We start from the raw sequence: 19825 nt of genomic DNA, 5'->3' as shown, positions 1-19825 counted from the left end.
ACTATTCTATGTTTATTGACACAAAGCAGCAACAAAGAAAAGTAGAAAAACACCCAAAGATTCTTTGAAAAATAACTTGTGTGATGGAGAATTGACCTTGCACCATATCCAATCAAGCAGGCAAACTGATGTGTGCTAAAGCACTGAGCAGTATCCACTATGATAGAAGCTGACATTCGCAAGCCATTTTGAATAAGATGCTGATGAACAGCACCAACAGCAAGAAGGATTGGAATTGCAGGGCGAGTTGCTTCCTGAAGTACAGAGGAGAAAAAACAGAAAAGGCATCACTGAATTGTTAAAACTTCTATCACAAGGCTAATCTGATAAAACCAATGGAAATAAACTGGCAGAGAATGAGTCGTAAAATCTTTAGCATTGATTACCATGTTTTAGACAATAGAGCAATTCATACCATTGGTTTTGACATTCAAAGCAAGACTTCCAAATTACAGCAAGGTGTTAAACCCTACAAGCTAAAAAAGAACCGAGCAAAGTGCTACGTAGAAAATAAAAGAATAACAGTAAGAAAATGACTCAACTTATTCTCATTGTACAGGCCGATCTTACATCAAGTTCAAAAATGGTTTAACAAAGAAAAACAAGTTTTGCATGAATAGAGAGAAGCTCAATTGAATCCTTACCAGCTCATCAGACCGATCAGAGAGCACAAGCAATTGGCATCCATTTTGAACAGCTTCATCAGCAGCTTCACAAAGCCTATATAGTGTCTTTTCCAAGGAACCATCAACCCCTTTATGGATATCAAAAAATGTAGGTAAAACTTGGGGTTTCAACTGAGCATCCTTTAGCAGCAAGTCAAGTTCCCCTTCATTCAGCACAGGACTAGACAAGATAACCTGGTCCAGAAAATTATACAAATTTTAATTCATAAGATCTATATTAAAAGAGAAAAAACTAATACATAATCTTCATTTCAACGACATTATAGTTGCCATCACATATATCTGAGGCAGAGTGGTACATGCTAACAAACCTGTGATGCATTTTCAGGTCCAACCTCCAAAATATTTTGTCTTTTTCCAATGTTGACTTCAAGAGACATAACCAAACCTTCTCTAAGAGGATCAATGGCTGGATTTGTAACCTGCAAAGAAGAAAATGAATAACCAATGGGCAAAACAAATATGATATTAACATAATAAAACTCTTACAAAAATAAATAAACTATAAAATCAAAAGCCAAATTTTACATTTATTTTTAATAGAAACGAAATTTATTGAAAGAAAATGAAGAGGAACACACAAGTGGATAAGACATCCACAAGACAAACAAGCAACAACAGAAAAACAGACTTCAAAAAACCAAAGACACCAGCCAAACTACACAGAGACTGCTACACCAGAAAGACCCAAAGAGAACAAGACAAAAAAAACACTTCACATCACAGCAGCAGCCATATCCCTCAATATAGTGGAGTAAGAATAGTCTTTGAAATCTGAAATGACAGAAGCCCATTGAGCTGCCCAGAATTTAACAAAAGCCACATTTTACATTAACATCAATAGATTTACAGAAAGAACATACAGACCATAACATTAAGAATAGTTGTATGATGTGGTTGAGACTTGATTCCTTAACATCTTTTAGGACATTTCCAGTGTGAACTAATGAAGTTCCTTATGCAGATATATGACAGCATGACAAAAGGCTCAGTTTCAGTTCCACTAGGGTAGAACCTTATTTTTAAGAGACATTTCAAAAAATACAAAATAAAAACATAAAAACTTCTACCCTTTTGGAAATACGACTAAAAATAAGAGCTTCACCCTAGTTGAAATGAGACTAGGCCCTGTGTCATGTTGTAATCTATCTGCATGAGGAACAACAAGATTAATGATTCTCAATCTTTGTACTGTTTCATGTTGTTTCTGTCCACATGATTTGGAACAAAATACCCTCAAGACAGAAAATTTAGTTCGTTCGCTGTTCATGCGAAAACAAATACTTCTGACATGATCCAAAAAAGAAGACCCTATACTTGTCCATCTCCACAACAGTGTGTTTTGTGCAAAGGGGCAAGGGAAATTGCTAATCATATTTCCTCTTGCAGTGATGAAAAAGAATATATATCATCTTTTGCATTGGACCTTCATAACGCAATCTGGGTTATGTTGCATTTGTTTGAACTGGTAGGGATTTGGCCATGGAATTGCAATTGCTTGCTGGGGAAAAATTATTTGGGTATTGGAGCCGACAAAACGGCAATTATTCTTTGGTGCTGATAAGTGCATCCATACTGATGTAAAGAGACCAAGAGTCATTTTAACAATTATGCATATACAACCCATACAGCAGTGGATAACTGATTCTGTTCTACTCTCTTAATACTCTATTTAAAAGAATATAATCAAAGGGAAACTCAAATGTTTGGTAGATCAATCATCTAATTTTGGCATACAAAATAATAAGGGCTCCTCATATTTCAATGGAAATTGTAGTATAGGTAATCTAGGCATCCACTCACAAGTTCAATAAAAACTGAAAGTAACGGACCTGTGCAAACCGTTGCTTGAAATAGTCATAAAGCATATGCGGCCTCTGAGATAATATTGCCAATGGGATATCATCTCCCATGCAAAATGTTGGCTCCTTCCCTTGTGAAGCCATAGTCTCAATAACCATTTGGACATCCTCACTGGAGTAGCCAAATGCCCTGCTCCGATAGAAGTTTACAATAAATAAGCCCCACTCAAGAAAGTACTTATGTAATAACCATACTCAAAGTAAAACCGCGGCCATCACAAAAAGACTGGAAATGTCAATAAAATAGACAGACTAAATCAAGTAATGCAGTCAGCCTGAGACATCAATACGATACTTTAGATAGAAATCAACTTATCCATTCCATTGTCATTAATTCAGTACCATCCACTTAGTTTCTATTCTCTACAGTTCATAGAAATCAAAGCCATACATTTGCTTTGAGGTTTTTGCACAAATATTCAATTTGACAAATTTATCATACTTTAATTATTACATTTTATATACCCTTTGGTATTACTTTTTAAATGGAAATACCTCCGGCTAAATACTTGCTCTGCAGCTTACAATGCAATAAGATGCCAAAGAGAAGACAAAACAGTTCCAAACCTCAACAGAAGGTGTGATCAGAAAAGCAACTTTTCCTTGGGAAGAAGAAAGAAACCAAAAGAGCAAGTATGTTTACTGCTACATTTATTTGGCTTTGACAATTTCAGGAAGAGAAACCTCACACCCAGGGAGATTTTCTTCTTGTGGAACAATAAAAAATGTACACAGTGGAAGAGATAATATCTAACAGTATTTTTTATGAGAGCACATCGGTATGCTAAAACCACAGTACATGATATCTTATACCACAACAATCAAAAACTGAATATTACTTTTGCGGGTTTTTAACTGTAGACGTCCCTGAACTTTGCCCCCAGTTGCAATTGGGTCAGTGAACTTTTTTTTTGAGGCAATTACATCCTTTAACATCCAAGTCTGTCAATTGGAACTATTTGTGAAGTTAAAGGATGTAATTGCCTCAAAAAAAAAGTTCACGGACCCAATTGCAACTAGGGGCAAAGTTTAGGGACGTCTACAGTTAAAAACCCTACTTTTGCTATATATCAGCAAATAGTATGCATATCACAGAAATTAAGTAGGAACATCAATCATGTGGGTGCAGCAGAAAATCATGACTATAATACTGATAAGAACTTATATGAGATTGCTACCATATCTTTGCATTTACGAATAGCCAGTGAAATAGATAACTCACTGTTGCCGCCTTAGGATTGCATCATTTTCTGCAACAGTGCCTGAAAGGAAGTTCACAGCTTTCAAGGATCGCATGTTTTCCTGGACCCACTTTCCATATGGATGTGACAAGGCTACTCGCTTTTTAACTTCTGTGTTCTCATAAACCTGCAATTTGAAATGCTTAAGATTTAAAATAAGCTTTAAGGTATGGAAGCCTAGATAATGGGTAGCACAGCTGAAAAATAAAAAGAAGGGTTAAATTTTGATGAAAATATGCCTGATTTGAAAAGAAAAAAGAAGAAGAAACGCATACATCAACCTATGTACTCTCATGACCAAACAATATGAAATGCTCAGGTTAAACCATGACCATAAAGAAACATTACATACGCAAGCCAGTAATAATTTCATTTTTCTTACTGCACCATCATCAGTTAACAAACCTCGACACAAAAACTGACGGAGGGCGAATCGGTTGTGAAACATAAGTTTGGGTACGAGAGTGCAAAGGAAAAAACTTTAGGTACTAAGTGCTGAAACTCGGTAAACTTCTAGGTAATAAAGGGTAAACTACTCAGAAAAAAAAAACAATAATCAATTTTTTTTTTTTAAGATAAACAATTTTATTAACCAATAAACAAAGGAAATACACAAACAGGAATAAAGAACATTAAATATATATAAACAATAATCATCATAGTTACTTCAAAACCATCCATCTATATATAGCACCAAGGAAAACCAAAAGAATGTTGTACAAACTTGGCCTGTCAATAAATCCACAGTTACTACCATTGTTGGGACTAAATGTTCATCACAAACAAATCCAAAGCAGCAATCTTATACAGAGACAAAGCAACAGAAAAGAAAAGGAAAAAACTAAGTGCTCTACAAACCTGACCACTTATTAAATCAGCAGCTATCATCATTCCAGGACCTAGACGGCCTTTCATTGTAATTTTTGAATCATCCACAGGTAGAACACCGACCTGAACAAGATAAGCACACCGAATATCTTTTAGTACATTGATCGTAAACCAGAGTCAACAGCTTCAAATGTTTAATCACATCAAACACATTATGAAGATAAGATGTTAATAACTCATCACTGTATAATTTTCATAATAGTGATTACATTGAAGAAAGGACAGTCTGGCCAAGCAAACAAGCAAATTTAAAAAATTATAAAAACAAAAACAAAAACAAAAAACATACACACACACACAACATCCTAAGAGATAGTGGCATCCCAATCCATGTTCACTGAAGAAAGTGCTGAAGTTTTGGATCTGCCCGTTGGGTCCCACTCTAACAACACCAATACTGTCCCCACTTTACCACCTGCCCAATCCGTCAGGTGTGGGGTTTTACCACAAAAGGCCTCGATGTTAGTTAGAGTGTGGTAATTCTATTTAAACCCATTTGTTTTCTTTCACCCCACCGATGTGGGATTCCAACACTCCCCCTCACGTAATCACACGTGAAGATCCACACATCGGCAATTGAAACTCAGAGGTCGGCTCTCGTTGGGCCCACTTGTTTTCAATGGAACTCAAAGGTCGGCTCTTTTCAAGCTTCGTTGGCCTTCCGACTTGTTTCTCCTTTTTTTAATAAAAATTTTAATTTTAAGAGTCCGACTTGTTTCTCCTTCTTGGTGACAAGCTTCGTTAGCTTGTACGGGCCTTGGCTCTGATACCATGTTGAAGTTTTGGATCTGCCCGTTGGGTCCCACTCTAACAACACCGATACTGTCCCCACTTTACCACCTGCCCAATCCGTCAGGTGTGGGGTTTTACCACAAAAGACCTCGATGTTAGTTAGAGTGTGGTAATTGTTAGGATTTTGGCTCGTCAAATATGTCCTAGTTGGTTTAGGATTGCTTTAAGAAAATTAGAGGTATTCTTGTCCTAGAGGGATTAGGAAAGAATTTAAGTTTTCCTTATTCAATTCAGGTTTGGATTTCTAGAAGCCTATTTGGTTTTGGATAAGTGTAATTTCCTAATCCACTTAGGAATAGGAATTCAATCAGCCTTAGGACATGTAAGCCAACTCTATATCTATAAATAGGGTGTGGCAAGGCTTATTTTAGAGAGAGGAAAAACAACCAGAGACAGCCAAGAGTTTTGAGATTAGTTCTAGGGTTTGCAAAAGTTCTGTAATCTCTATTATTAATCAAAGGAGCGGTGATTTCTCTACCTAGAGAAATCACAACTGGACGTAGGCAAAAGTTCTGCCGAACCAGTATAATTCTTATGTGTCTAAGTTTCCTAATATTTGCTAGTTTAGTCTATTGCCGTTGGTTACATTAAAGAACAAGATCCAGCAGCAAGTTATTTAACAATTGGTATCAAGAGCCTGGTTCAAGGGTTCTACGATGTCTAAAGGGAAGATGAATGCGGATCTAGGACCCGTGTTAAAACCTTTTGACGGCCAGGATGACCTCACGGATTGGCAAAAGATGATGAAGAACGTACTAATACAGCAAGATTTGGATGATGCACTCAATGGTGAGAAGCCGACAAGCATGACAGACGCAGCATGGACTAAGGTTCTCAAGAAGGCCAAGAGTTCCATCGAGATCCATCTTACAAGATCAGTTCGGTCACACATCACTGAAAAGATGACTGCCCATGAAGCATGGACAAAGTTGGAGAATGTTTATATGGGCAAAACCGTGTCCAATAAACTTTTTCTAAAGGATGAACTATTCGGACTTCGACTGGAAGAAGGAGGTGATATTGAAGATCACGTATGCAGGTTCCAGAATTGCATAACTAATCTTCAAAAGGTTGAAGAAACTTACAAAGATGATGATATGGCTATCATCTTGCTAAGGTCTCTACCTTCGTCTTTCAAGCACTTTCGAACAACTCTAATGTTTGGAAAAGAGTCCCTCAAGCTTGAAGACGTAATTCAAGCTCTTCAGTCATATGCTAAACTAGATGATATAACTGAAAGTTCTCAAGGCCTTTATGCCAAAGGCACGGAGAGGGGGCGGGAAAAGACCAAGGAAGAGAAAACAAGCAACAGAGGTAGATCAAAATCCAAGAAGAAAAAGGAAAAGAAGGAAGGTTGCTTCGTATGTGGTTCAGCCGATCATTGGAAGAGGAACTGCAAGATTTGGAAAGAGAAGAAAGCCAAGATGGAAGGAAGCTCAGGTTCAGCTAGTGCAGTCACCGAGCATGAGAGTGACGGGGAGCTTCTTTCAGTAACATCAGGCTCCAAGGCTTTCACAAATTGGATTTTGGATACCGGATGCACTTTTCATATGTGTGCAGTAAGAGAATGGTTCGATACTTACAAAGAAGTCAGCAGTGGGGAAGTTTTAATGGGGGATGATTCTGCATGTCCTGTAAAAGGAATTGGCACTGTTCGAATCAGAATGTTTGATGGGATGATACGAGCTTTGGGGAACGTTAGGTATGTTCCTAGACTAAGAAAGAATTTGATTTCCTTGGGTACTTTAGATGAGGCCGGCTATGGATATGAGTCTAAAAAGGGAAGACTCAGGGTAGCCAAAGGATCACTGGTGGTAATGCGGGGTGACCTACAACCCAATAAGCTATATAAGTTAATTGGGACCACTATAGTCGGGGGAGCAGCTGTTTCTGTAAATCAAGGTATAGAAGACCAGACTGAACTCTGGCATCATAGGCTCGGGCACATAAGCCAGAAAGGGTTGCAAGAATTACACAAGCAAGGCCTGTTGGAAGGCGTGTCATCTTGCAAACTAGACTTTTGTGAATATTGTGTTCTTGGAAAGCAAAGGAAGGTATCATTCGCGAGTAGCAGTGCAGATAACCGAAGCAAGGAGCAACTCAGCTATATTCACTCAGATGTTTGGGGCCCTGCACCAACCAAATCAAATGGTGGAGCTAGGTATTTTGTTACTTTCATGGATGATTTTTCTAGGAAGGTTTGGGTTTATTTCATGAAGCAGAAATCCGAGGTTTTTGCGAAGTTCAAGGAATGGAAAACAGAAACCGAGAATCAAATTGGAAGAAAGATCAAGTACCTGAGAAGTGACAATGGAGGTGAATATACAAGTAATGAGTTTACCGATTACTGCAAGCAGGAAGGCATTGTAAGGCACTTCACAGTAAAGAAGAATCCCCAACAAAATGGAGCTGCTGAGAGGATGAACCGAACTCTCATGGAGAGAGAGAGGAGCATGCGATTTCATGCAGGATTGCCTGATAGTTTTTGGGCAGAGGCTGTTAATCATGCAAGTTATTTGATTAACAGATCACCATCTACAGTTCTCGATTTTAAGAGTGCAGAAGAGGCATGGTCTGAGAAGCCAGTGGACTATTCCAAGCTCAGGGTGTTCGGCTGTAGTGCTTACGCACATATTCCAAGTGATGAAAGGTCCAAGCTCAAACCAAAGTCTACGCATTGCATATTCTTAGGTTTTGAGAAAGGAGTGAAGGGTTTCAAGCTTTGGGATATCAACAACAGGAAAAAGGTTGTCAGCCGAGACGTTGTCTTTGATGAGACAACCATGCCTCTGAATAAAGTCGAGAGCAGTAGGGAGAAGAAAGACGATGCTGAAATTGAAGCAACAAAGATTCCATTAATCAGTTTAGATGAAGAAGCTCAAGTGGAGCAAATTGAGCAAGATGTCGAATCTGATGGTTTTGAGGAAGAAGAAGAGCATCAGCATCGTTCACCAGTTAGGAATCAGGTGGAGCAAGAAACAGGGCAGTTTGAAGGTACTCTAAACCGCCAGACATCCCAAATGGTTCGAACTCCAACCAACAATCCACCTGCATTCCAGAGATGCATAACATTGGACAAACCTAATCGAAACAAGAAGAAACCTGACAGGTTTGGGTTTGACCAAGACGAAGTTAATTATGCTCTTAACATTAGTCAAGGAGATCCAACTACTTATCGAGAAGCTATAGCAAGTGATGAGCGAGATAGTTGGATAAGTGCTATGACAGAAGAAATGGAGTCTCTTTACAAGAACTCTGTTTGGGAGTTGGTTCCTAAGCCCAAAGACAGAAAGCTAGTTGGATGCAAGTGGGTATTTAGGAAAAAGGAAGGACTACATGAACAAGATGCCGTGAGATTCAAAGCAAGGCTCGTGGCTAAAGGGTACTCACAAAAGGAAGGGGTGGATTATGATGAGATCTTTTCACCCGTAGTCAAGCATACTTCTATCAGATTGCTTTTAGCAATGGCAACTCAGCATGACATGGAGATTGAGCAGATGGATGTGAAGACAGCATTTCTTCATGGGGATCTAGAGGAGACAATTTTCATGGCTCAACCAGAAGGATTTGTTGAATATGGGAAAGAGAACCTAGTATGTCAGCTAAGGAAGTCCCTGTATGGCCTGAAACAGTCTCCAAGACAGTGGTACAAGAGGTTCGATTACTTCATGCTGAAAATCAATTTTAGAAGATGTTTATATGACTGTTGTGTGTACTATCATGTGTTCCAAGATGGGATGATCATATTGTTATTGCTATATGTGGATGACATGCTAATCGCTTGTCAAGACAAGTCTAGAATTCAAGACTTGAAGAAGATGTTGAGCGAGGAGTTCGACATGAAGGATCTAGGTGCAGCACAGAAGATCCTTGGCATGGAAATTCAGAGAGATAGGACTGTTGGAAGGATCTGGATATCACAAGCCAAGTATATTCAGAAGGTTCTTGAGAAGTTCAACATGCAAGAAGCAAAGGTAGTTTCAACTCCTTTGGCAGCTCACTTCAAGTTAAGTGGGCAACAGTGTCCTAAGTCCGAGGAAGAGCAGCAAGTAATGGAGAAGGTTCCTTACGCTAATGCCGTGGGCTGCCTTATGTATGCAATGGTATGCACACGTCCCGACATAGCTCAAGCAATCAGTGTCGTTTCCAGATACATGGCAAATCCAGGAAAGCAACATTGGGATGCAGTCAAGTGGATTTTGCGTTATTTGAAGGGTTCTTGGCGACGAAGGATTATGTTTGAGAAGCAAAAGGAAAATGCAGGGGTATTGGGATATGTAGATGCCGATTATGCAGGGGACTTGGACAAGAGAAGGTCAACTTCTGGTTATGTGTTTACATGCGCAGAAGGACCAATCAGTTGGAGGGCACTACTGCAACCAATTACAGCTTTGTCGACCACAGAGGCAGAGTATATTGCGTTGGCCGAAGCTGGAAAGGAAGCAATTTGGCTTAATGGCTTGGTAAGTCAAATGGGAATAACCCAAGATTGTGTGAAGCTAAAGAGTGATAGTCAAAGTGCCATTTACTTGGCAAAGAATCAAGTATTTTCTGGAAGATCAAAGCACATTGAAGCAAGATATCACAGAATCAGAAATTGGGTGGAGTCTAAGGAGATTTGGATTGAAAAGGTTCATACGGATGACAATGCCGCAGATTTCCTTACAAAGATAGTGCCGGTCAAGAAGTTCAAGCATTGCTTGAACTTGATCAATCTCGTTGATTGATTAAAGTGGAACACCTCCTCACTTGAGGTGCAATGAGGCAAGAAGATTGCCAAGGTGAAAACTCTTGAAGATTTCCAGAGCTGCTTCAAGGAGGTTCAAAGATACTCTAGGGTGCAACGATCAAGACTTGGTTTGACTCACCAAGGTGGAGATTGTTAGGATTTTGGCTCGTCAAATATGTCCTAGTTGGTTTAGGATTGCTTTAAGAAAATTAGAGGTATTCTTGTCCTAGAGGGATTAGGAAAGAATTTAAGTTTTCCTTATTCAATTCAGGTTTGGATTTCTAGAAGCCTATTTGGTTTTGGATAAGTGTAATTTCCTAATCCACTTAGGAATAGGAATTCAATCAGCCTTAGGACATGTAAGCCAACTCTATATCTATAAATAGGGTGTGGCAAGGCTTATTTTAGAGAGAGGAAAAACAGCCAGAGACAGCCAAGAGTTTTGAGATTAGTTCTAGGGTTTGCAAAAGTTCTGTAATCTCTATTATTAATCAAAGGAGCGGTGATTTCTCTACCTAGAGAAATCACAACTGGACGTAGGCAAAAGTTCTGCCGAACCAGTATAATTCTTGTGTGTCTAAGTTTCCTAATATTTGCTAGTTTAGTCTATTGCCGTTGGTTACATTAAAGAACAAGATCCAGCAGCAAGTTATTTAACAGTAATTCTATTTAAACCCATTTGTTTTCTTTCACCCCGCCGATGTGGGATTCCAACAGAAAGGACAATCTTTGAATTAGGAAGTGACTGACACCCAAAGCAAGACCCAGAATCTATCTTGTCACAAAAGAAATCCACCGCCTCTCTATCTTTACTCTAAAAGATGAAACTGTTTCTTTCAGACCAAACCACCGAAAGAATTGCCAGCACTCACAGAGACACTGAAGCACATAGGACACCAATTGACGGTAAGAAGCACACTGGAAAGTACTGCAAAATTACTACAGAACTAAACACAACAGGCCAGGTGCTGGACTCTCATATTTCATACGTTATAAGATCCATCTACTCCTTACGTAGTAGTATTCCAAACAGAATTAATAACGTTTTCTCTTTCCCAGTTAACCATTTAGTACTTCTAGACGTCACTAACACTTCTTGCAGATTCTGAACTCCCACTGATTGACTACTATTAATGACTCACTCTTAGACTATCATTAGTAACTAGACAAAATGAATATACCCTAGCTTTGAACCGTTTTATTTTTATTGAATAGTTATGTTTATTATCCCACAAAAAACAGAGCTTTATTAATTATCTCAATCATCAGCAGAGAGCCAGTGGCACGAACCAAAGTTGTGCTCCATCCATCCAAGCACTCAAGCTTTCCCGAACATTAAGAATTTTGAAGTAATAAAGGAAACAGAGCGCACCTCAGATGCAACATATACAACATTATCAGATGTCCGCCAATACCTAGCCGGGCGAAGTCCATTGCGATCAAGACAGGCCCCAACTGTTTTTCCATCACTGTACCATATAAGTTAGAAAGCAACAATGAGAAAGAATAATTGTACATTAAAAAAGGATACTATTCAAAATGCAAATGTGACTCAGCAAAGAACAATTTTCAGTCACAAAACTATACTACTGTACAAAGATCACAAAGCAATATGGTGTGTAAACATCATTGATCCAGAGCCATATATTTGTCACACAAGTATACTATTTTACAAAGACAAAATTTCATCACAAACTAGTTTTTTCAAACCTTCTAGGGAAACAAAGAAAAGACCTACTTTCACACCTCAGTTTTGGTAGTCTACTACCCAAGGATGAAAGTATAGGTGTCCATGCTAAATTGATCCAGTATCCAGATTCACATAAACATCAATAGTCTTCTGGATTTTACAAAATTTTCAATGAAAATATCTGTAAAAATTATGAAAACAGCGGAAGTTTTCTTATAAGCATGAAAATATTGAACAAAAGTTTGAACTATACCAGACTAATGAACGAGTTAAACATGTGAAATTCATAAAATAGCATAATCAATAAATCTTTATAAATATATGAGATGTAGCTGCTGCCCATGTAACTCAGGACAAACAAGAAGTAACAAATCTTTATAAATATATGAGATAGCTGCTGCCCATTTCATAACTCAGGACAAACAAGAAATAGCTCATGCAGCTTTAGCAGCTGCTTCCTTCAAATCAAGCTGTTGGTGGAATTTGCACATCTAAAAAAAAGTTCCGCTGGAATACTGGTGTCAGTGGAAACTCAAGTATTTCTAGGGAAAGAGGTAGAAATCCTCAATTTCCACCAAGACAGAAATTTAGACACAATTGTGGAAGGATACACTTTCAACGCTATTTTCAGTGTTAGTGCTCTCAAAAGAAAAAACCACGAAATATTGGCCCATATTTTCATTCTGGTGAGAATAGAATATAATTCTCAAACCAACACTAAAACTAAAAGACCATGTGTCTCCTAGCCAATCTCTGATACCCTAAAGCTCTCGCCATGCGCATCAAAATCAAATTGGATCATTTGCCACTAGCTGCAAATCTAGAGGTATTTAATAAGAAATCTCATACAATTAAAGAAACAAAACACTATTTGAAGCAGTACCTAACCATATGGAAAACTAAAAACATGGATACTGCTGTTATATTGTTCTTAGGCCACACAATGAAATAGCTTTTCACTAAACAAAACAAATGAGACAATGCCTCATTTTAAGCAAAGCACTCTTTACGTTTTCACCTGCTTTTAGTTATGCAGACCCTAACAAGGCATCTACTTGTTCTTTAATATCGTATGCATTGACTTCGGAAGCTTTACCTGAATAACAGTAAAGCAGGTCCATCCCAAGGCTCCATCTGACCCTTGTAATAGTCATAAAAATCAACCACCTAAAAACAGAAACAAATTAAGTATAAATATAGCATAACCAAAATGTGGGATAACTTAAGGATTTACCAATTTGTTTCAAGATGCAATCTGTTTAGCTCAGACTACAAGAGTAGTGGAAAATGATAGATTAAGAAAATCCAGACATTAGAGAGAAAGAGAGAGTTTTTCCTGTTTTTGTATTCTCAAATTCTTTGGTATGCCATATCTACAGGACAAACAAATAAAACAGAGAAGCCTAAAATACCCTTGCAAAATAACTAAAGGCACCCGGAGCCAAACAACAAACAACAACAACAACAACCTGCCAAAGAAACAAGTTGACAAATGGCAAGCTTGTAATATGACTATTTCACTTCGCAGAATTTAAAGGGTAGAAAGTGCCAAGACTAAGTACAACGATTCAACTAGTAATTAAATCAACATGAAGGCTTTCTAAAAGTAAAGACAGGTGGATTGAGGCATTGAGAAACGAATTTTTTTAAAATTAAACACACCTTAAGACGTAAAGAACAAAAGGATAGTTAAAACGGATTAATGAATCTAAGCCCCATTTGGAATCAAAGGCTTCGTTTAATTATGGAATCACCGAAAAGGTTAAACAAATGGACACAAACCAGATTAAATCTATATAAATAAATAAAAATGAGCCACAAAACATATGTAAGAAAAGAAAGGCAAACTATAATGCAACCACATGCATATTCACACTTTAAACCAAATGTTGAGATATCAACTAAGATTACCTCAGGATATTTTATCGACAAAGTTGGGTGATTTTTGTATCCCTCTGGGACAAGAATCATTAGAGCCTCCTCAGCACTGCGGCCACTTCTTAGTAGGAACTAAGCACACATAAAGAAGAGAGGATGAAAGGCAACAAGTCAACTTGAGGGGAAAATAATTATTCGAAATAAAATAGAAGCATAACAAGTGCTAGTCAACCAAGAGAGAATGTGTGTTCCAGAAATCAAAAACTCGAAAGTTTGGAAGAAGTATAAGGGCAGCATATAAATGGAGACCAACTATCATGAAAACAGGCACATCACTCAAAACACAGAAATGAAGATGAACAACTCATCATGAATCAGCTTCGAAACCAAGCTCGACCAGATACTAATCAGGAACAGACAGATTAGCATAAAGTTACATGGATAGTTCAGAAGTGAAATCAGCTTTTTATTTCACAAAAATCTACAGAAAAAAAAAATTAATAATGCAACACATGTCCACAAAGATATTTTTTGTACTATAAACTTCCTTGGTAACATCGCAGCATGTATTATAGGTCGAGTTTTTTAATAACCTAAATTCATTTTGGACTGCCATTGAAACAGTAAAGGAGAGGATCAAAGAAATATCAATTTGCAGAATAAATCAAAGAATTTCCCAATGACTTTATATTTCGTTAGTTTTAGACAATAGACCATTTATTAAGAACCAAAAATGTGGAGGATCAGTAGGAATTGACAGATTGTCAGTGTACTTAATAAATAAAGACATGAACGTCAGAATTTAACAACAAAAATGAAAAGGCTTCAGGCATGGCAACCCTTTCCATATCTATAATGATGTGGAAACAACTAGCACCTAATTATAACTTTCGGTATTAAACAAAACATGATGAAAATACAATTAGGCCAAAAGATATTGCACCGAAACATCATACTCATAATGCAAAAAATTTCTCTGAACTGAACACATTAACTTGGTTTTATCCTTAAAGCAAGTGATGCCCAGAAATAAGCATCCAGAAAGCTATAAGTAAAGTGTGATTGGCTCTACTTCAGTTTTGTGAAGACATGCTGCAATATCATCAAAATATTGGACCCACTTGAAGAGAGAGAGAGAAAACCAATTTTACAAAACCCACTTGGAGATAGGTTAGTTTTTCATTTAATTTATTTATTTCCTGTGAGTCATCAAAACAGAACTCTCTATAAAATTATAAATATGAGCTACATATGTTAATTCCATACTTCAGCTGCACTATCAAGATTTGCAGAGTCAGATGCCGTCGGATTGCCGTATGGCCGAATTTCATTTTCACGACCATTCCATACAGGTGATTTCAATGAGGCTTCACGAGATTGCATCCAGTTCAAGTTTCCCTGAACATAAATGTGGTGTCAACTTAAAATGAAACTGTAACTCATACAACCAATTTAGAAATTATCTAGAAAACTTTTCAAAAAAAGGAAAAAAAAATGAAAACCTGTATGGTATTAATCTCTCCGTTGTGACCAAGTAACCTCATTGGTTGTGCAAGGGGCCATCTGGGAGAGGTATTTGTGCTATACCTCCGATGATAGATGGCAAAAGGGGATTTATACAGGTCACTTTGGAGGTCAGAATAAAATAAACCAAGAATTTCTGAGCGGAGCATTCCCTTGTAAACTATTGTTTGATTGGACAAAGAACAGAAATAAAGCTCATTTCCCCAACTTTCTGAGCTTGCTGCTTTCTCAATTAACTTCCGGCATATGTACAGTTCTCGTTCAATGTCCTCAACATTTTCCTCTTTAACAACTTTGACGAATACCTGTTGTATGTTGGGCATTGTTTCTTTTGCATAGTAACCAACTACAGAAGCATTCACAGGAACAGGTCTCCATCCAAGCACTTCAAGACCCTCTTGTCTAAAAATATTCACAACAACTACAAAGAAAACAGAATTTACAGTCAAACAACAGATTATATGAATAGACTGAACTTAACTCAGAAATTATGGCAAACAGAACTGACAGAAACTGATAGATAAATAGACAGATGGTTGAGAGATGCATGTAGAAAAGCTAGACAGAGATAGAGATAAGTACGTATGCTTCAAAATTGAATTAGTATTATTGTCGAAAGAAATAAGAACTCGATCATATAAATTTACGTTTCTTCTAGTAATCGACAAAGATTATTCATTGCTACGAATAAATTATAAGAAAGAATGAGCACCCGTTTCTTATCTCCCATCTACTATTTTGCTGCTATTTATTCATAAATCAATATTGGTCAGTTCATCAAGAAACTTACATTGAGAAACAAAAAGGCTTTAAATCTAATCAAATCATTTTTTTTTTTTAACTGAGGTATGTGAAATTAAAAACCTCAAATGGGCTATGGAAATCATGAGATGTGACCTAACCATTACACCTTACACGAGTCATGCTTATTCAATGTGAGGGCAGAAACCAGACACAAAATACTGACCAAATGACTGGATTAGCTAGCTTTGAAGCAAATAGTCTGTCCAAACTCATTAACTAGTATAGAAAAATAGGATTGCAAAAGACTAACAATAATAATATGGAGGACAAGTTATTGAATTTATAAGGTTGGTGTAGTACCCACTAAAATACAAGTCCCTACCTGGGTGGTGGTTCATGCGAAGCTAAATACTTGTATGATTCAAACAAGCCCTTATGTATGTTAATCTCAACACTGGTCCGCTTTGTGTAGAATGGAGGGAGAGGGTGATGTTGATGTTTTCTCGCATTGCAATTTCACACGGCAAATTTAGGCCAAGTTGTTAGATATGTCTGGACTGGTATGGGCTTGTCCTTGTCGGTAGAAAGGTTATTGCATTTAGAGGCCAACAAAAAGGAAACCACTCATTGCGGTGCTTGATTTTGGTTCTTTTGTGGATTGTTTGGTTGAAGAAAAAAAAACATAGATTTTTTAAAAGAAGAGATACGATCTTCTTTTGAATAGGAATAAATTTTTAGCTTCTCTCTGGATACCTTTGCCAGAGAATTTAAGAGATAATACCAAAACCATCTTCAGACCGAAAATAAGATAAAAATCATCTTGATGGGTGAGGAGGAGGGTTGACTTGCTTTAAAAATAACTCATGCAGACCTTAACCAAAATTCAAGAATTATGCACATTATTCTATCAGTGAAAACAGAAATAAATTATTGTGACCCACTTAATTCAAGGATTATAAAAAAAATCACCTTTTTTGGCTTCTTTCATAAGGTCATCATCTTTTGGGAGGAAAACCATTCCAACACCAGTGTGCAACTTGTCAAAGGAAGAAATCCCTTGCTTGTTAGCCCAATTGTCAAATAGATCCCATGGGATTGAACTCATCAATCCCGAACCATCACCAGAGTCATTATCTGCTCCACAGCCCCCTCGATGTTCCATGCAGCCAAGAGCAGTTAGAGCATCTTCAATAATCCCATGGGATGCTTTGTTTTCCAAATTGGCAATGAATCCAACTCCACAAGCTCCCCTTTCTGCTATAATATCATGCAAGTCTGCAACCTGTTGAGCATGGAATTTGATTTTCTAGAAATAAGGGCTTGCAATAACTCATTCCAAATGCATAAACAACTACTGGGCCAGAAAAGAAAGAAAGTGGAAGAGAACAGAGGGTCAAAGTTTCTAACAAATTTTCATGAAAGACAATAAACTTTCGTGAAATAAGTCTCTCTCTTGCTTGGTCCTCAAGACAATGGAAACGATTGACAGCTATCCCGCACAACCACTGGTGGAACATAGTTCGGGCTGAAGGGGGTCATGCCTCCCCCCTCCCTCCCAACCCAAGATTTCAAAATTCCCTTGACACACCAACTATGGGATAATTGTCTCTTTCACAAATTCTACTCATACAAAACTCTTATACAGAGTACAACCTTAGGACGACTAAATTTCTGGCATATTAGTGGGTAATATCCTGCAAACTTTATATATGGTTTACTTTTAGAATTAATATTTCATATTACAGCTGTAGAGTTTCAATTAACACATATTCATGCAGAGAAACTAAATAACCACCCTATTGTGTATTAGAAACTCTCCTAGGGGTGTATCAGATATCAATCCTCATTTTTGTATATTTCGCCAAAAAAAATATACAGGTAAACCACACATATGTTTCGTCAAGGTACTAAAAACTATTTTTAAGAATTAATCAATGGAAAACACCAAAACTGGAACTGAAGGGTATCACTGGAAAGAACTCCGAAGCTCTTCTATAATACTTATCAACTATAGTAGGTAAGGCGGCAACCTGTAATTTGGTAGCATATTATCTCATATGTATGTGTTCCAGCAAGAATTTTCTGTAATGAAGATTGTCAAAAGTAGACTGCATCATATCTAGTATATTGAAATGAAAAGTAGACAGAAGTTTTTACTTATTTTATGATAAGATGAAGATATTGCTTAAGAGGATATTGCAGTGAGAAATTCTATTTTGATCTTTCTTATTATCATCATGTTTGTAATTAATTTGACACCTTAAATTTTACTCTAGTATAGATAAATCTAGGAAGCACAAAATCTCCTCCAGGTATGTCATGACAATGTTTGACAAAGGAAGGACACCTGTAAGGGTAAAACATATATACAGACATTCCATACATGTCTATGCTATTTGATTAATATGCCATGCCACTGGGTAGCATACCAGGACATGCCTATGCTATTTGTCTCTTTGATTAATATGGTTGATGTAGTCAGTGGAGAAAGACTCAAATAATCACAATACTGCCTTCAGTTATGAAGAAGCACCATTTGACAAGCATATCCAACTCGCAGACATGAATTATAGCGTGGTACTTAGGAAACATCCCTGAGCATTTCTTTGACTACATTAGTTCACTATTTGTAACTGAAATCATTCATCTTGCGTTTAGCAAAAGTCAGAAAGACTTTAACGCTTCAAAGCGATGAAAAATAGATACTTCCAAAAGCCCAAACAAACAGTGGCTTAAGACCTTGAAGAACAACTGCATATCAAATAAAAGAAGCTCGCAAACACCAAACAAGGGCAATGAAAACAAACACAAGGAACACGTTTGACTCTGTTCTTAAATCCCATTTTCTATTTTCCCGGGAAAACGGTTTGTTAGGATCGGAACCAAACACCTCCTCCTCTCAAAGTCTGAAAGCATACCTTTGGCTTCAAATCCGAAGAAGGAGAAGCAGCTGATTGATCCAAAGCAGCATCGCTACGTCCAAGGTCAAGAACAGCTTTGACCGAGTAGTTCCTGGAAACGAATTGAGGGAAGGACCGATGCTCGGAGGCTCCGAATTTCCTGCGGGTCCGCTTCGATTTACAGTAGAGCCCGACGAAATCGACGACGAAGAGCCCGTTCCGAAGAGGCTGGGCGGGTGAGCGGCCATTATTGGAGCAGTGAACCAGCTGAGGAATCGGAGCCACTGACTGCAAAGCCATTTTGAAAACGAAGAAGAAGAAAGAAGGTACAGATAAAGAGAGGGAGGGAAGGAGGAGAGTGAAAGAGAGAGTGAGAGAGGAGTTTGTGGAGAAATGAGAAATGTGGTGTGGTGTGGTGTGGTGTGGATGAGAGTTGAAGATAAAAGTGAGAGAGAGAGAGAGAGAGATAGAGAGAGGCTCGGAGAACCAAAACCAACCACCCGCGTCTCACCTCACCTCTGGCGTCTACTTCGTCTTCGTTCAATTTTCTTTCATTTATTTTGTTAACTGGGCCTCCCCCTCCGCAGCCTCTATCTCCTGCACCTCGGTGCACCCGTCTTACGCTGCGTCCTCGCCCTGCGTCTTTTTGTCCCTTGGGGGCTCCCAAATCCCACTATGTGGGAGAGATCAGAAAAGGGCTCTCTTTTTTCTTTTTTTTTAGTGGTCGGTTTGTTTTGTTAGGAAAAACAATAATGATTAATTATCAAGTGAGAAAGAAAAAAAGACAAACGAATTTGTACTTGCTTGGTCATATATGCGGCATCGAGGATGAGTTGTAGGTTTAATTACGTATGCTCGTGCGACAGACAGCTGATTGGGTCAAACTCAGAC

At 37.9% G+C, this 19825-nt stretch overlaps 1 protein-coding gene across 1 annotated transcript in view; it reads right to left on the bottom strand.

Annotated features, from left to right (window-relative positions):
- The window catches only part of LOC110758098 (ferredoxin-dependent glutamate synthase 1, chloroplastic/mitochondrial), a 29412-nt gene extending 9937 nt beyond the window's left edge, over positions 1-19475 (bottom strand). Inside the window, exons 1-13 of the mRNA XM_021959889.2 lie at positions 18953-19475; positions 17004-17316; positions 15269-15711; positions 15033-15164; positions 13800-13898; positions 12985-13055; positions 11571-11667; positions 4648-4740; positions 3771-3916; positions 2519-2678; positions 998-1108; positions 645-860; positions 97-254 (exon numbers count right to left, since the gene is read on the bottom strand). Of these exons, the coding sequence (XP_021815581.1) occupies positions 97-254; positions 645-860; positions 998-1108; positions 2519-2678; positions 3771-3916; positions 4648-4740; positions 11571-11667; positions 12985-13055; positions 13800-13898; positions 15033-15164; positions 15269-15711; positions 17004-17316; positions 18953-19234 (2321 nt within the window). The 5' untranslated portion in view covers positions 19235-19475. The remainder of the gene's footprint in view (positions 1-96; positions 255-644; positions 861-997; positions 1109-2518; positions 2679-3770; positions 3917-4647; positions 4741-11570; positions 11668-12984; positions 13056-13799; positions 13899-15032; positions 15165-15268; positions 15712-17003; positions 17317-18952) is intronic.
- Positions 19476-19825: the final 350 nt, after the last annotated feature.

Source organism: Prunus avium, chromosome 7 (assembly GCF_965620075.1).
Source record: "Prunus avium chromosome 7, drPruAviu1.hap1.1, whole genome shotgun sequence".
Classification (NCBI taxonomy): domain Eukaryota; kingdom Viridiplantae; phylum Streptophyta; class Magnoliopsida; order Rosales; family Rosaceae; genus Prunus; species Prunus avium.
The sequence above is the reverse complement of the archived record's forward strand: the minus strand, read 5'-3'. Positions and strand labels throughout refer to the sequence as shown.